General features: G+C 40.5%; 1 protein-coding gene across 4 annotated transcripts; it reads left to right on the forward strand.

Annotated features, from left to right (window-relative positions):
• The first annotated feature begins 3195 nt into the window (after positions 1-3195).
• On the forward strand, positions 3196-8757 carry MED18 (mediator complex subunit 18). 4 transcript variants are annotated; one of them, XM_049878455.1, is made up of 3 exons: positions 3196-3579; positions 4119-4265; positions 7844-8757. In XM_049878455.1, exons 2-3 carry the CDS (start codon positions 4193-4195, stop codon positions 8395-8397), a joined length of 627 nt encoding a protein of 208 aa, XP_049734412.1. In that variant the 5' UTR covers positions 3196-3579; positions 4119-4192; the 3' UTR covers positions 8398-8757. The 4 variants fall into 4 exon arrangements, with proteins under 4 accessions (XP_049734412.1, XP_049734413.1, XP_049734414.1 ...); XM_049878456.1 differs by having other exon boundaries at positions 3196-3370; XM_049878457.1 differs by having other exon boundaries at positions 3196-3357.
• Positions 8758-17144: the final 8387 nt, after the last annotated feature.

The raw sequence follows: 17144 nt of genomic DNA on the forward strand, positions 1-17144 counted from the left end.
ACATACCGCATTGGGCAAATCTGCTGCAAAAGATCTCTTTAAAGTGCTAAAAAGCAAAGATGTCAGTTTAATGACTAAGGTACGCCTGACCTAAGCTATGGTGTTTTCAGTTGCCTCATATACATGCAAAAACTGAACAATAATAAAGATGACTGAAGAATTAATACCTTTGAAGTATGGTGTTGGCGAAGAATATTGAATATACCATGGACTGACAGGAGAATGATCAAATCAGTCTTGAAGAAGTATAGCCAGAATGCTCCTTAAAAGCAAGGATGGCAAGACTTCATCTCACATACTTTGGACATGTTATCAGGAGAGACCAGTAAAGGGTCAGCGAAAAAGAAGACCCTCAACCAGCTGGATTTGCACAGTGGCTCCAACAACGGGCTCAAGCATAACAACAATTGTGAGGATGACGCAGGACCAGGCAGTGGTTGTACACATGCTTGCTATGAGTTGAACCAACTCAATGGCACCTAAAAACTACCACCACCATTGGGCACTTATGATAAGCCCAGCACTGTGCTAAGTGCTTTATAAACATTGTCTCATTTTTTATTTTTGCAATCTCCCTCTTAGAAAGTACTATTATCTTTATTTTATTTAAAAAAAAAAAAAAAAGGAAGAGCTCAGAGAGGGGAAGTGCATTGCCCAAGGTTGCACAGCTGGGCTGACGGAGGCAGGATGGAGCCCCAATCTAATTTCCAGGTCTCAGATTCTTATCTGAGAAACCCAACCCTATAACTTGTAGGTCTTGTCCAGATTCTACCAATTGTTTACTCATTTCCTATCTTTTTTCCCCCCTTTTTGTATATTTAAGCAATTGTCTACTTTAAAATGTCAGCTAAAATGTGGGGTAAATACTATGGTGCCTCAAAAGACACATAATTCTCTGGACTGTTCATTTTGAAGTTAGCTTCTATAAAAAAGAGACGTTCAGAATTTTTACAACTTCTTTAATCATTATGGCACTGAGAGTTTTGGTGGAAGAGGCACATCCTAAGCCCTGGGGTATATGCAGATCTAATAACTGTCAGACTACTACGCAAGGCCCAGCTCTTGGCTGTCTTCTCCTACTCTATACACTCTTCCAGGGTGATCCCATTCATTCTCGTGGCTTTAGCTACTATCTATGAGGCTATGACCCTGAACTCTCTACCTCTGACCCAGTTCTCTCTCCTTAACTCTAACTGGGCATTGCCAGCTCGGTGTTCCATAGACACCGCATACTCAATGCGTCTACATATGAACTTATCTTTCCTGCCTACCTACACTGCTCTGTGTTTCCTAATTCAGAACAAAGAACTATCATGGACACTCAAGGTAGAAATCCAGACTTTTGGGACTCCTTTCTCTCCTCTGTCTTTACCTCTGGCTAGTCATCATATCATTCTACCTGTCAACCTGTTTTGTATTTTTTTTAAATCTGTCTTTTCTCTTGCAGTTATCTCTCAGCTGGAGTCGTGTCAGAGCTCCTTACTGGTCTCCTTTCTCCAGGCTCTCCTTTCACAAGTTTTTCTCCATATTGCAGCCAGGGTAGTCTTTTTATACCTCATATCTGTTCTTTAGACTGGTATGCAAAGTCTTCCAGGATCTGAGTCTTACCCCTTCTCAGGACTCATTTCTTACCATTCCTAACCTCAGGTTCTATCTATATGACAATTCTACTTAACTCAATGTTCCTTTGTAACTAATGTTCCCATTGCCTGGAATTCCCTTTCATCCCTTCTTTATGTTGCTAACTCCTATAAATTCTTCTAGTTACTTTGAGCATTAATTGCCTCTTCCAGGAAGACTTCCCTGATGCCCCCAAGATAAACCAAGTGCCCTGCTTGCTTCCACAGGAGTTTTGGGGTGCAGAGGTTAAGCACTATGCGGCTAACTGAAAGGTCAATAGCTCAATCCCACCAGCTGATACAGGGGAGATGTGGCAGTCTGCTCTCATAAAGATGACAGCCTTGGAAACTGTATGGGGCAGTTCTACTCTCCTACAGGGTCACTATGAGTCGCAATTGACTCAATGACAATGGCTTTTCTACTTGCTTCCAGAGCAACTGAACTTTTCATATCTCATTACCCTATTGCATGGAATCACACAGGACTGCCTCCTTAGTTCACCTAATTCCTAAAACTTGCCTACGAATTCTTTTGAGGGCAGAGGTGGAGTCAACAGGTATCGAGTATTTTAACACACTAGCATTTTCAAAAAATGTCCAATGAAAAAATGAGTAAATGGGCAGGTACTGTATATAGGTTAGAACAGGAGAACTAGAGCTAGAAGTGGCAGTATAGTGTAGTAATTTAAAGGGTGGGGTCTAAAGTCAGCTGCTTAGGTTTGTATCTCAGCCTCTCCACCCACTTGTAAGTTACAGAACATCCAGTTGCTCGAGTTTCCCCACCTGTAAAATGACAGTAATAATAATAATAATAGAATTTGGTTCATAGGGTTGCTGTCAGGATCAAATTTTAAATTTTGATATTTTGTTCATTATGGGTTTTTCTAATTTTGTAAAATATTTCATTAAAATATCATTTATCTTCATTACTTTTTGGGGGGCACCTTCTTAAATGTTGTGCTCTAGGTGAGGGCCTCCTTGTCTCACCCAACTCCCAGCTCTGCCTGCACCTTAGTGCTTCACACACAAGCGGTGTTCAATAAATATTTTTAACTTTTATCTGTTTCCCTATATTTTTAAACTTGGGTATACTTAAAGTGAACTAATATTGAGTGTATTACTCAGCTCCCTAATTGTGCAGAACATTATGCTAAACAGTATAGGGCGCCTTCTCCTTTCACCCTCAGGTACACAACAGAGGCCTCTGTTTTATAACTTTCTCCCCTTCCACTCTCCTCTTTTCCCACTAAGAAGCGCTGTTAGGAGTTCAAAGTTTAGGCATAATCTTCAGTCCTACCAGTTCCAAGAGATTTCCTATACGAAAACGTCTTCAGGTCGTCAAACTTTAAAAAAAAAAAAAAAAATTCCTGCAGGACGGACTACGACGTCAACGCTCCTGGTAGTCCCCAAGAAAACGCACCGAAGGAGGCCACCATCTTCCAAACAGTAGCACTGCATCCGCGCTTGCTCTTCTGCTTGCCGGGCCGCGAAGAGGACGATTTCGTGACTTCTCGGCACCCGTACGTGGCGGAGCGGTAGTGTCAAGGTTTACGCGACTCCCTCTGTACTGCCGGAAGTAGGGAGAGGGGGCGATAATATGGTTGCGCGCGCCAGTGGACGTTCCGGGTTTGGGTAACCTGAGGGCTGGAGTGTAATTGTCGCTAAAGTTTAAAGGCTCCGAGGTGCGCGGGTGGATATAATTCCTGGCTTTGCTAGAAGAAGCATAGTGCGCGCTGAGGTGCGTTTCTAGTGTAAGTGTGCACGTATCCTGGAAGCCGGTAAAGGAGCCTTGGTGGCGCCGTGGTTAAAGCTCTCTGCTGCTCCCGGAAAGGTCGGCAGTTGGAACACCCCAACCGCTCGGCGGGAGAAAGACGTGGCAGTCTGCAGCAGTGTGCTTCCGTAAAGATTTGCGGTCTTGGAAACCCCATGAAGCAGTTCTATTCTGTCATATAGAGTCGCTGTGAGTAGGAATACACTCCACGCAGTGGGTTTGGTTTTATTTTGTCATCTTCAAAGAATTTCACTCTTTTTTCCGTCCCGCTTTAAAAGATGATTTCAGTATTCAGAGAGGCAGAGCCTAGGTTCTAGCCTGGTCCGGGCTCCGCCACTGACTTGCTGCGTGTCTTTATAGACAGGGTCCCATAAATCGTCTTTCAGTTCTTCAGAATTTTATTGCATGCCCATCATGTCGTTTGCGCTACAAAGTCTTGGGAGTTAGATATTATGGTCCCATTTAATAAGGAAGACACTGAGTCCCAGAGTGAGGAGTTCCACGGTTTCCTCTAACTTCCAGCTAACTTTTTGGAGAGTTGAGAATTTGACACTAGAACGTTATGCTGTAACTCCATGACCAGATCTTTTTTGTATATTTCTGTATCCGTGCCTGGCCATGTAACAGTTACTCAGAAAGTTTTGAATGAATCTTTTGATGTCCAGGCCAGTGACTCAAGCCAGTCTCTCCACTTCTCTGATGTTTAAACAAGTCTAACTCTTCTCCAGGTGTATCCTGTGCCTTACCTGATTGAGGGCTCTGAGTCCACTTCTGTGGTCTTCACCTTAATCAGACAGACACCATGGAGGCACCTCCAGTCACCATGATGCCTGTCACTGGGGGCACCATTAACATGATGGAGTACCTGCTTCAAGGTAAGTAAACCAGGGAACTTGGATTACCTGTCTTCCTCTTTTTTTCTTCAGCTTCCCTGGAGATGAGGAACTTATACAAAGCTGACATACACAATTTCTGACACTCAGTAGACAACAACTATTTTTTGTCCCAATATTTTATTATGGAAAATTTAAAGCAGCATCTTAGTTACCTACTGCTGTCATCAGAAGTACCACAAGTGGTAGCTTTAAGGAACAGAAATTTATTTTCTCACAGTTCTGAAGCTAAAAGTCCAAATCAGGGTCTCAGCTGTATTGATTCCTTATTTCAACCTGCCTCTTAGTTCCTGGTGTCTGTCGGTGACCCTTGACATTCCTTTGCTTGTAGCTGGTCCTCAAATGTCATTTGTCTTCTCCCTCTGTGTATCTCTGTGTCCATTCTGATCTTTTTATAAGTTAGAAGTTATTAGGTGTAAGATCCACCCTACCCTGGTATGATTTCATTAACATAAAAAAGAAACCGCCTATTTCCAAATAGGTCATGATTATAGGGACAGGTGAACTTACCAGACTGTCTCCCGCCTCAGTGCCTGTTATGGATTGAAGTGTGTCCCCCAAAAATGTGTGTCAACTTGGCTAGGCTATGATTCCCAGTATTATGTGATTGTCCATCATTTTGTCATCTGATGTGATTTTCCTATGTGTTGTAAATCCTACCTCTCTGATGTTAATGAGGCAAGATTAGAGGCAGTTATGTTAATGAGACAGGACTCAATCTACAAGATTAGGTTGTATCTTAAGTCAGTCTCTTTTGAGATATAAAAGAGAGAAGCAAGCAGAGAGGTGTGAGGACCTCATACCACCAAGAAACAAGAGTCAGGAAAATAGCACATCCTTTGGACCTGGGGTCCCTGTGCTGAGAAGCTCCTTGACTGGAGAAGATTGATGACAAGGAGCTAGCACTCTGAATTCAGTCTTCTAGCCTCCTAGACTGTGAGAGCATAAATTTCTCGTTGTTAAAGCCATCCACTTGTGGCATTTATGTTACAGCAGTGGTAGATAACTAAGACAGTGCCTTTACTTGATGACCCATCCACCCTAGATACTTTTTTCATATCTCTTCAAATGACCATCTAATTTTCATCCTTTGGGTCTCAGCTCAGTTGTCACCCCTTTATAAAGAGGTCTTCTCTGACCATTCCACCCCCTCAGAGAGACCTTCTCTCCTCCCCACTCCACCAGTTGCTGTCTCTGCCATCTCCCTTTTATTTCCTTATATTTGTTTGTTTCCTTACTTATTTATTTTTTATTTCCTGCACTAAACTAATCTCCATGAGGGGAAGGGCCTTCAACTGCCTAACACAGTACCTGGCATGGTATTAAATATCTATATGTTCAGTGAACCAACACTTATTAAATACTTGAAATGTTTGAGGAATGAACAAACGCATGTCTGATCCTGCCCTAAATACAGGATACCAGTCCCTGCTCCCAAGGATCTTCTATCCTGTGATTACTTAGACCTGGTCACGTTCTTTTCCTACAACACTGTTGTTTCCAAAAATTTAGTCATCTGAGTCCCACTATCAATTTTTGAGGTCCCTGGTGATACAAATAGTTTGTGGTTGACTTCTAACCTAAGAATTGGCAGTTGGAATCCACCCAGCAATTCTGTAGAAGAAAGGCCTAGTGATATACTTCTGTAAGATTACAGCCGTTGAAAACACTACTGAGCACAGTTCTTCTCTGAAATACATGGGGTCACCATGAGTTGGAATTGACTCTGGCAATGGGTTATCAATTTTTGCCATAATTATAATATGCTATTATTTACTTCAACAGAGTTACTTAACAAATATTTGAATGTATTTCTAGCATCGGGGTATCAGCAGTGGAAAGAGAAAGATGACTAAAAATGTGAGGTGTATGCTCTTTTATTTAGGCTGGTCAGAAAAGTCCTTTCAGTTAAAGTGACATTTGAGCAGTTACCTGAAGAAAGTGATAAGGTGAGCCTTGCAGATATCTGAGGGAAGAACATTCTAAGCCTGGGGAATAAGGGAAGAGGCTCTGAAGAGGATATGTACTTGGTATCTTCAGGAAATAGCATGAAGGTCACTATGGCCAGAGAGAGTGAGCAAGGGGGAGAGTGGAATATGATGTTGGACAAGTAGCAGAGACCTGCGTAATATTATATAGGGCCTTAAGGTAACCCTGGGGGTGTAGTGGTTAAGTGCTATGGCTGCTAACCAAAGGGTCAGCAGTTCGAATCTGCCAGGCGCTCCTTGGAAACGCAATGGGGCAGTTCTACTCTGTCCTGTAGGGTCGCTATGAGTCAGAATTGACTCGACAGCACTGGGTTTGGTTTTTTTTTGTTTTTGTTTTATTGACTATGGTAAGGACTTTGGATTTTATTGTGAATGACATGGGAAACAGGGTTCTGAGCAGAACGTTATTATCTGTCTCATATTTTAAAAGGAGCAGTTGGCTGTTATGTGGAGAATAGAGGAAGAAAGCAAGTGCGGAAGCAGGCTATTGCAAAGACCAGGCAAGCAATAAAGGAGTTTTCGTCTAGGTGGAAGTGATCAGAGTGAGAAGTGGTTGAATTCTGCATTTATTTCAAAAATACAGATTGGATTGGGATGTGGGAAAACAAAAAGAATTCAGAGATGATTCTTTGGGTTTTTTTGCCTCAGCAGCTGGTAGCAAGGAGTTGCCATTTACTGTGTTGGAGAAAATCACAGGAGGAATAAGTTTGTTAAGGAAGATACTAAGTTTGATACTGAACATGTTAATATGGTGATGTTATGTATCCGAGTGAAGAAATTGAGTAGACAGATGTGTGAGTCCATGGTTCATGAGATGTAAATGTGGGAGTTCTTAGGGCGTAGATGATATTTAAAGTCATGCGAATTAGGTCACCTAGGGAAGAAGAGCCTGCTGATGGAGAAGAGAATCAGAACTGAGCCCTAGGGTCCTCCACCATTTAGGGAAGATAAGGAAGAACCAGCAAAGAGGACTTAAGAGAAATGGTCACTAAGTTAGGTGATAGATCAAGAGAAAGTTGTGTTCCAGAGACAAAAGGAAGAACCGATTTCAAAGTTAGTATAATCAACTGTAACAACTGTATCCAGTGCTGCTAAGCAGACAAATAAAATGAGGACTAAGAATTACTTAATATATTTCCTTGAAGCAGTTTATTCTTTTACTTAATATATTATGTAAAAAGGAAACTATATTTCTTCTATAAACAGAACATCTTTATTTGTTGGAAATAGATGAAAATTATTAAAATGACAACAAGATTATATTATTACACTCTAGGTAGGTACTGTTATGTTAAAGGCTCTGAGCCCCAGGCTTGGCTGGAGATTCACAAGTGTTAGAGAGGGCCTAAAGACTTTCTAGTATCAAATAAGAAAATGTAAACAAATCAACAAAGGAGTAACTTTCTCATAATATTGTGCAATACTGCTTCCTAAAATCTCACATGTTGGGCCTTTACTTTACAAAATAGTGCACTAAACTGTTGTGGTCTCTCATTTAGGTCTTTTGAAACTTTTGCTAATTCCATGATCCAAAATGAAACCTGGAACTCAATAGCGCTTTTTCCCCTTCAGGAAGTGTTTTAGATCACAGCCTGGAAAGCCTCATCCACCGCCTTCGTGGTTTGTGTGACAACATGGAACCTGAGACCTTCCTTGACCATGAAATGGTATTCCTCCTTAAGGGCCAGCAGGCCAGCCCATTTGTTCTAAGAGCCCGGCGCTCTATGGATAGGGCAGGGGCGCCCTGGCACCTGCGCTACCTGGGACAGCCAGAAATGGGAGACAAGAACCGCCATGCTCTGGTACGAAGCTGCGTGGACATTGCCACGTCTGAGAACCTCACCGACTTCCTGATGGAAATGGGCTTCCGCATGGACCATGAGTTTGTCGCCAAGGGACACTTATTCCGTAAGGGCATCATGAAGATCATGGTGTACAAGATTTTTCGCATCCTGGTGCCAGGGAACACAGACAGCATTGAGGCCTTGTCACTCTCCTATCTTGTGGAACTAAGTGTTGTTGCACCAGCCGGGCAGGACATGGTCTCTGATGACATGAGGAACTTTGCCGAGCAGCTGAAACCTCTGGTTCACCTAGAGAAAATAGACCCCAAGAGGCTCATGTGACTAAGAGGGGCTGTCCGTTGTGACCTGTCCTCACCTGTCACAAAAAAGAAGGGATTATAAATATCCCACTTTCCCCCCACCAGCCAGGCAGGAAGGAGGACAGTGAGTACTTGATTCTTTGTCCTGTTTTCTTCACGTGGTGATGTTACTTTTGTGACAGCCTTTTTAAATGAAAGGCTCAGAATTATACAAGAGTCTAACTAATGCCTCCTGCATGAAGAGGGGAAACTGGAATAAATTAGCTGTTGGAGAGAAAAATCTCTTAAATCTTTTTGCCATTTGTGTAAGAAGTTTGTAATGTAGAGGCTGTGACCTTGTATTGTGTGGTAATAAAGGCTGTGAAGAGCAATGTCTGTGTAATTCTGTAATTCTTATTCTTTCCTCTTTTAAATTTTCATACAGATGATAGTTTTTTTACCTTTTGTAAAAGTGATATATGTTTGTTGTTGGAAATTTTTTAAATAGAGACAAACAAAAATAATTTAAAATAATGTTTAATCCTGTTATCCAAAGAGGGAGTCCCTGGGTGGTACAGGTGGTTAAGCGCCCAACTCCCAAATGAAAGGTTGGTGGTTTAGTCTACCTAGAGGCGCCTCAGAAGAAAGGCTTGGCAGTCTACTTCCAAAAAACCAGCCACTGACAACACTAGGAAGCACAGTTCTCCTCTGACGCACATGGGGTCTCTGAGTCGGAATCAGCTTAACAGTAACTTGTTTTTTTTAATCCAAAGAGTTGTACTATTTCTATTTCCGTGTATATCCTTCTAGTCTTTTTTTTTTTTTAATGTGTATATATGAGATACAGCAATGATTGTGAGAATGGCGCAGGACCAGGCACTGTTTCATTCAGTCATACACAGGGTCACTCTGAGTCAGGAACTGACTCAGTGGCCCTTAACAACAACAGACGAGATATATTAAGTTTATAAGAATATTTGGTATATACTGGTTTGTAGCCTCCTTTTTGCATTTGATGTATCATTAGCATCTTTTTAGGACATTAGTCTACAGTGTCCATTTGTTTAAAAAAAAAAAAAAAAGCTCATTTATTGAGTTGTTACATGTCAGTGCTGTCCTAAATGCTTTAGGTACGCTAACTTACGCAATCCTCATGACAGTCCCGTTTTATAAACAGGGAAACCGAGGTGCAGAGATTAATGAACTTTCTCCAGACTATACTAAGAAGTAGAGCTGGAATTTAAACAATGTCATTTGTAATTGCTGTTTGTATTCCATCATATGGGTGTTCTATAAATTATTTAATTGGGTCCCCTACTATTGGATTTTTAGTTTGGTCCCAATTTTTTGCTTTTATAAACAATGCTGTAGTGCTTGTGCTTTTAATTAAATCTTTGTTGACATCTACGATTGTTTCTTTAGGATAAATTCCAGGGAACTACTGAGTTGAAGGGTATGTACTATTTTATGACTTCTGTCATGCGTTGCCGCCCAGAAATATCCCAGTGTTCACACCTACCGTGAGTGAGGTTTCTTGACACTGTTGCCAACATGGGTGTTGTAAAAACTTGTTTTTCCCATTCAATGACAGATGGTAATTAGTTTTAATTTTTTTTTTAAAATAGCCATCAGTGAGGTTCAAATTTATTATGTTTATTGAGCATTTTTCTCTTATATGAATTTCCTTTTCATTGATTGCTAGTCTTTTCCTTTTTAATTTGTGAAAGCTTTTATATAATATTTCCCGTTTACAACTTTTAATTTAATGGAGTTTTTTTTAAGTGAAAGTTCTTCATGGGATAAATGTTGATCGTTGCAATATTTATAGTAGAATTTTTATTACAGTGAAGAGTGGTTTGCTAAAAATTGTAGGTTACTCAAATTTTTCATTTTCTTCTGGAACTTCCTCTTAGTTATCATCCCGGTTGAGCTACATTGGACAAATAATCTCTTTGCATCTCAGTTTGCCACTCAAAGATGAGATAAATACTTTGTTAGAATGCTTTGAGATACAAGTAACAGAACACTTACCCAAAATTACTTTAAACAATAAGGATGGCATTAACCAATCTAATGAATTAAGTCGCAAAATGAGAGCATTTCCTAAAAATTGGCTAGTTGGTTGTTTCACTGGCTCTGGGATCCTTTTCTTGGCTTTCCCCTGCATGTTTGCAAGATAGCTTTGTTTTTTTCCCTCAGGTTGCAGAAGTGAGAAAATCTTATTCCTCTCATAGCATATTACATGGTTCAGGCAAGGCCCCTTTTTTGTTTCATAGACTTCCCTTTTATTCCTAAACTCTACTGTTCTTTTTTCCTCTGTCTTGTAAGTACCCACTCTGATGTGTTCAATGTATGTTCGTGATGCCTGTCTTATAAAATACATAGTGTTACGTGACTGTTCAATTCAGGTAAATGAAACAGCACTATAAATTTTGTTCTTTTTTTTGACCTTTTAAGTTAACATTGTTTTTGTTGCTACATGTAAATCTAACTTAGAACTTCCAACTTGCATATGCTTTTATATTAATGTAGTAATGTTGTTGTTATTAGGTGCTGCCAAGTTCTACTCTGTCCTATAGGGTCGCTATGAGTTAGAATTGACTCAGTGGCAGTGGGTTTTGGGGTTTAATGGATGTAAGTGGCGGTTTTTATTTGTATTTCTTTGGCTATAATTAAATTTGAGCCTTTTTTCTTATACTTTCTTATATTTGAAAGTGTATACACTTTTTAGTATATGAAACCAAGGTATTTGCAGTAAATTAGTTTTTCCGTTAGCATTTGAGGAAGTCATTTTCTAGCCACTGCTTTGTAATACCTCCTTTTTCGTATATTAAGTTCCCGTGTATATACTTTATTTCTGAGCTCTCCATTCTATTCCATTCATCTTTCTATTGTGTCGTGGCCAGCAACACAATGTTTTTATTACTGTGGATTTGTGGAAGAGCCAGATTTACCAGTAGGGCAGGTAACCCTACTTTTTTTCTTCCTCAAAATAGACTTAGCTTTCATAAGCCTTTATTCTTTCATATTTATTTTAGAGTAAGTTTTACTTTCTCAAACATTACAATTGGAATTTTTGTTGGAATTTTATTGAATATGTATAGAATAATTTAGGGGAAAATTGGTGTCTTTGCCTGGAATTGAATTGTTTGCCAGAATTCAGTGTGACTGGCTCCCTTACCTCTTTCAGATCTCTGTTAAAATGTCAGAGAAGCCTTCCCTGACCATACTCAATTAAGTAGCGCACACACATAGCATCACTCTCTATTCCTTTACCTTAATTTTTTCCATGGCATTTATTACTCTCTGAGTTTAGATTATTCATTTAAACAGCAGAACAGTGCCTGGACTATAGTAACCATTCAGTGAATAATTTGTTAAAACAAATGAATTAAATCTTTACAATGGTGAGGTTATCCCAACTTTGCAATTTATTCAGATTTTCTTATGTCCCTGAATAGAGCTTAAATTTTTTCTTGATAGCCTTCTTAGTCATTTTTTTTAGGTTAATATTACTATAGACCAGAAATCAGCAAGTTACACCTGCACCCATTGGTCTGCTGCCTGTTTTTTAAATGAAGTTTTATTGGAACACACCTGCATTCATTCATTTAAATATTATCTATGGCTGCTTTTGTGCTACAACAACAGGGTTGAGTAGTTGTGACAGAGACTGTTTGGTCTGCAAAGCTGAAAATGCTTAGTATTTTATGTTTACTATCTACCTACAGGAAACACTGGTGGTGTAGTGGTTAAGTGCTACAGCTGCTAACCAAAGGGTCGGCAGTTTGAATCCGCCAGGCGCTCCTTGGAAACTCTATGGGGCAGTTCAACTCTGTCCTCTAGGGTCGCTATGAGTTGGAATCGACTCGACGGCACTGGGTTTGGTTTTTGTTTTGGATCTACGTACAGAAAATAGTTTGCTTATCCTTGCTATAGACTATAGTGTAGTTGCTATTATAGGTAGTATTAGATTTTTTATTAGATTTTTTAATTGGTTTTCCCTGCTATACAACACTATCGATTTTTGTAAGTTGATTTCTTCACTTGCAAACTTGCTTAACTCTTTTATAGTTCCAATAGTTTGTTGATTCTGTTGTAGTTTCTAAATAGCTGATCATAACATTGGCAAGCAATGACGATTGTATCTCTTTGCTTCCTAGTCTTACATGGCTCTGTCATCTTTTTCTTGTCTAAAAGCTTTGGCCAGACTCTCCAATACTACAGTAACTACTAGTAGTAATAATGAGCATCCACGTTTTAGTCCTGATCTTGATGTTATTGCATCAAATTTCTCTATTAAGTATGATGCTTACTGCAGTTTTCTTGAACATTTTATTGTAGTGTAGGTGAAAGTTTACAGAGCAAATTCGTTTCCCATCCAACAATTTATACGTATTTTGTTTCAAGACATTAGTTGCAATCCCCTCAATGTGACAGCCCTCTGCCTTTCTCCCTGGTTTCCTGTTTCCATTCACCCGTCTTTCCTCCCCTTCCGAACTTTGGTTTCGGTCAAATGCTGCCCTTTTGTTCTCCTATGGTTGATCGTTCTGAGGAACGCTTTCCTCTTGGGTATTAGTGTTCACTTTATAGGCCTGTGTGTTTGGTTAAAAGGTGATCTCCAGGAGTGGATTCAGTTCTGTGTTTGAAGGGTATCTAAGGGCCATAGTCTCAGAGGTTCTAGCAGTCTCTATCAGACCAAAGTCTGGTCTTTTTTGTGAATTTGAATTTTGTTTTACATTTTTCTTCGACTCTGTCCAGGACCTTCTATTGTGAACGTGATCAAAGTGGTTGGTGGTGGTAGCCAGGCACTGTCTAGTTCTGGTCTCAGGCTAGTGGAGGCTGTGGTTCATGTGGTCCATTAATCCTTTGGACTTAATTGTTTCCTTGAGACTTTGATTTTCTTTACTCTTTTTTGCTCCAGATGGGAAGAGATGAATAGTTGTATCTCAGATGGCCACTCGCAAGCTTTTTTTTTTTTTAATTGTACTTTAAGTGAAAGTTTACAAATCAAGTCAGTTTCTCACACAAAAACTTATACTCCCAATTGCTCTCCCCCAGTGAGACAGCCCGCTCTCTCCCTCTTCATGTCAGTTTCACCAGCTTCTAACTCCCTCTACCATCTCATCTCCCTTCCACGCAAGAGATGCCAACATAGTCTCAAGTGTCCACCTGATCCAAGAAGCTTACTTGTCACCAGCATCCCTCTCCAACCCATTGTCCAGTCCAATCCCTGTTTGAAGAGTTGGCTTTGGGAATAGTTCCTGTCCTGGGCCAACAGAAGGTCTGGGGGCCATGACCACTGGAGTCCTTCTAGTCTCAGTCAGACCACTAAGTCTAGTCTTTTTATAAGAATTTTGGGATCTGCATCCCACTGCTCTCCTGCTTCCTCAGGGGTTCTCTGTTGTGTTCCCTGTCAGGGCAGTCATCGGTTGTAGCCAGGCACCATCTAGTTCTTCTGGTTTTAGGCTGATGTAGTCTCTGGTTTATGTGGCTCTTTCTGTTTTTTGGGCTCATAATTACCTTGTGTAGTTGGAGTTCTTCATTCTCCTTTGATCCAGGTGGGTTGAGACCAATTGATGCAGCTTAGATGGCCCACTTGCAGCTTTTAAGACCCCAGTTGCTACTCACCAAAGTAAAATGTAGAACATTGTCTTTATGGACGATGTTATGCCAATCGACCTAGATATGCCTATGGTCCTAGGCCCTCAAGCCCAGTGACTCAGTCCCTCCATGTGTTTGATTATGGCTAAGGAGTTTTCATGAATTTGCCCCCTGTATGCTGTACTATATACATGAATATCTTGCAGCACATACAAATACATATATAGAAACATCCTCTCTCTGCCAAACCTATATATGCTCATGGGTATACTCCCATACACCATCCCATACCAGTTCAGCTTATGTATCTACCTATGTATCTACTCAAATTATTGTTTGTTATTATAGTTATCACAGGATTGTATAGGTAATGGCAATAAATACCATTGTTGCCTTTTACTCTTGCGTAGCTCCCAGTGCCTTCCTTTGCCTTAGTCCTGTTGTGCTGACATCGCATTTATTTTGTATTCCTTTCCCTTTACCCAAGTTAATATGCATCATAGCCTAGTGATTTTTTTCTCCCTTCCCCTCCTATCCCTGGCAACCATCAAAGAATGTTTCTTTCTGTGTGTAAATCTTTTCTTTACTTTTTATAATAGTGGTCTCACACAACGTTTGTCCCTCAGCATAATGTCCTCCAGGTTCATCCATGTTATGAGATGTTTCATGGATTGACTGTTACTCTTTAACATTGTGTATTATTCCACTGTGTGTATGTACCATGGTTATCCATTCATCCGTTGATGGGCACTTAGGTCGTTTCCATCTTTTTGCTATTGTGAATAATGCTGTGATAAGCATGGTGTGCATATGTGTCTATTCATGTCGTGGCTATTATTTCTCTAGGATATATACCTAGTAGTGGGATTGCTGAATCATATGGTATCTCTATTTCTAACTTTTTAAGGAAGTGTCGTACAGCTTTCCACAGTGTTTGTACCATTTTATAATCCTATCAGCAGTGTATAAGGGTTCCAATCTCCCCACACCCTCACCAGCATTTGTTGTTTTCTGTTTTATTGATCATTGCCTTTATTGCCAGGGTGAGATGATATGTCATTGTTGCTTTGATTTGCATCTCTCTAATGGCTAACAGGAAACCCTGGTAGCATAGTGGTTAAGTGCTACAGCTGCTAACGAAAAGGTCGGCAGTTTGAATCCACCAGGCACACCCTGGAAACTCCATGGGACAGTTGTACTCTGTCCTGTAGGGTCACTATGAGTCAGACTTGACTCGACGGCAATGGGTTTTTTTTTTTTTTTTTTTAATGGCTAATGATGGCGAGCATCTCTTCATGTATTTGTTGGCCACTTGAATGTCTTTGGTGAAGTGTATGTCCGTATCCTTTGCCAATTTCTGAATTGGATTGCATGTCTTTTTGTTATTGAGCTATTGAAGTTTCCTTAAATTTTAGAGATTAGCCCCTTGTCAGATATGTCATTGCCAAATTTTTTTTCTCAGTCTGTAGGTTCTCTTTTTACTCTTTTGGAGAAGTCTTTTGATGCAAATAAATGGTTAATGTTTAGGAAGTCCCAGTCATCTAGTTTATCTTCTGTTGTTTGTGCATTTTCAGTTATGTTTGATAGTTTATGCCATAAATTAGGGCCTCTGGGTTTGTTCCTATTTTTATTTCTATGGTTTTTATAGTTTTGGGTTTTATATTTAGGTCTTCGATCCATCTTGAGTTTTATCTTAGTCATCTAGTGATGCTATAACAGAAATACCACAAGTGATGGTTTTAACAAAGAGAAATTAATTTTTTCACAGTCTAGTAGGCTAGAAGTCCAAATTCAGGGCATCAGCTCCAGGGGAAGGCTTTCTCTGTCAGTTCTGGAGGAAGGTCCTTGTCATCAATCTTCCCCAGTCGAGGAGCTTCTCCACACAGGAACCCTGGGTCCAAAAGACGCGCTGTGCTCCTGACTCTGCTTTCTTGGTGGTATGAGGTTCCCCTGTCTCCCTGCTCGCATCTCTTTTTTATATCCCAAAAGAAATTGGCTCAAGGCACAATCCAATCTTGTAGATTGAGTCCTGTCTCATTAACATAACTGCCACATATCCCTCCTCAGTAACATCATAAAGGCAGGATTTACAACACATAGGAAGATCACATCAGATGACAAAACGGCAGACAATCACACAATACTGGGAATCATGGCCTTGTCAAATTGATACACACTATTTTGGGGGACACAATTCAGTCCATGACAAGTTAGTTTTTGTATATGGTGTGAGGTATGGACCCTGTTTCATTTTTCTGCAAATGGATATCCAGTTTTTCCGGCATCATTTGTTAGAGAGATTCTTTCTTCCCCATTTAATGGATTTCGGCCCTTTGTCACAGATCGGCTGTCCATAGGTGGATGCACTTACTTCTGGGTTTTAAGTTCTGTTCCATTGGTCTATGTGTCTGTTGTTGCACCAGTATCAGACTGTTTTGACTACTGTGGCTGTATAGTAGATTCTGAGATCGGGAAGCGTAAGGCCTCCTACTTCAGTAGTGCTTTGCTTATCCAGGGTCTCTTTCCTTTTTGTATAAAGTTGGTGATTTGTTTTTCCATTTCTTTAAAGAACGTTGATGGAATCTGGATCAAGATTATGTTATATCTACAGATCACTTTAGATGTTATTGACATTTTCGCAATGTTACCGGGGTCTCAGTTTTTCGCTTGGTGCAGCTACTGAGACACAAAAATGGGTGAAAGGGCAAGAAGAAGCTTTATTTGGTTGACCAAGCAAAGGAGCACACCGGGACTTGTGTCACCAAGATGGATCCCTGAACAGTAGCTGATACAGCTTTTGTTAGGGGCAAAAACTGAGGAAGGATCCTGGCTGGAAGGAGCAAGATCACTGATTGGTCTGGCCTGACAAGGCATTCCAGGGCAGTTCCATTGTCTGCTTTTGCTCAGTCCAAAATGGCAGTCTCTCAAACTGAATCTTAGGCTCAGACCCTTAGCTTCTAAAAGTCTTCCCCCAGTCTTGGGCCACTACAAGTTTGGTTCCATCTGGCGGGAGAAAATTTCCAGGGTCATCCAGAGGACAGGGTTGATGATTCTGCACATGTCAGGCAGGCCAGATTTGGTCTTCACTGGTTCTGTGGTCTATGACCCCAGCCTATTGTTTTTCTTATCTTGTTCAGGAAGTTGGCCAATTACCTAAAAACATCTGGAGAAACCAGTTAGAAGGGG

The sequence above is a fragment of the Elephas maximus genome, chromosome 3 (genome assembly GCF_024166365.1).
Source record: "Elephas maximus indicus isolate mEleMax1 chromosome 3, mEleMax1 primary haplotype, whole genome shotgun sequence".
NCBI classification, from domain to species: domain Eukaryota; kingdom Metazoa; phylum Chordata; class Mammalia; order Proboscidea; family Elephantidae; genus Elephas; species Elephas maximus.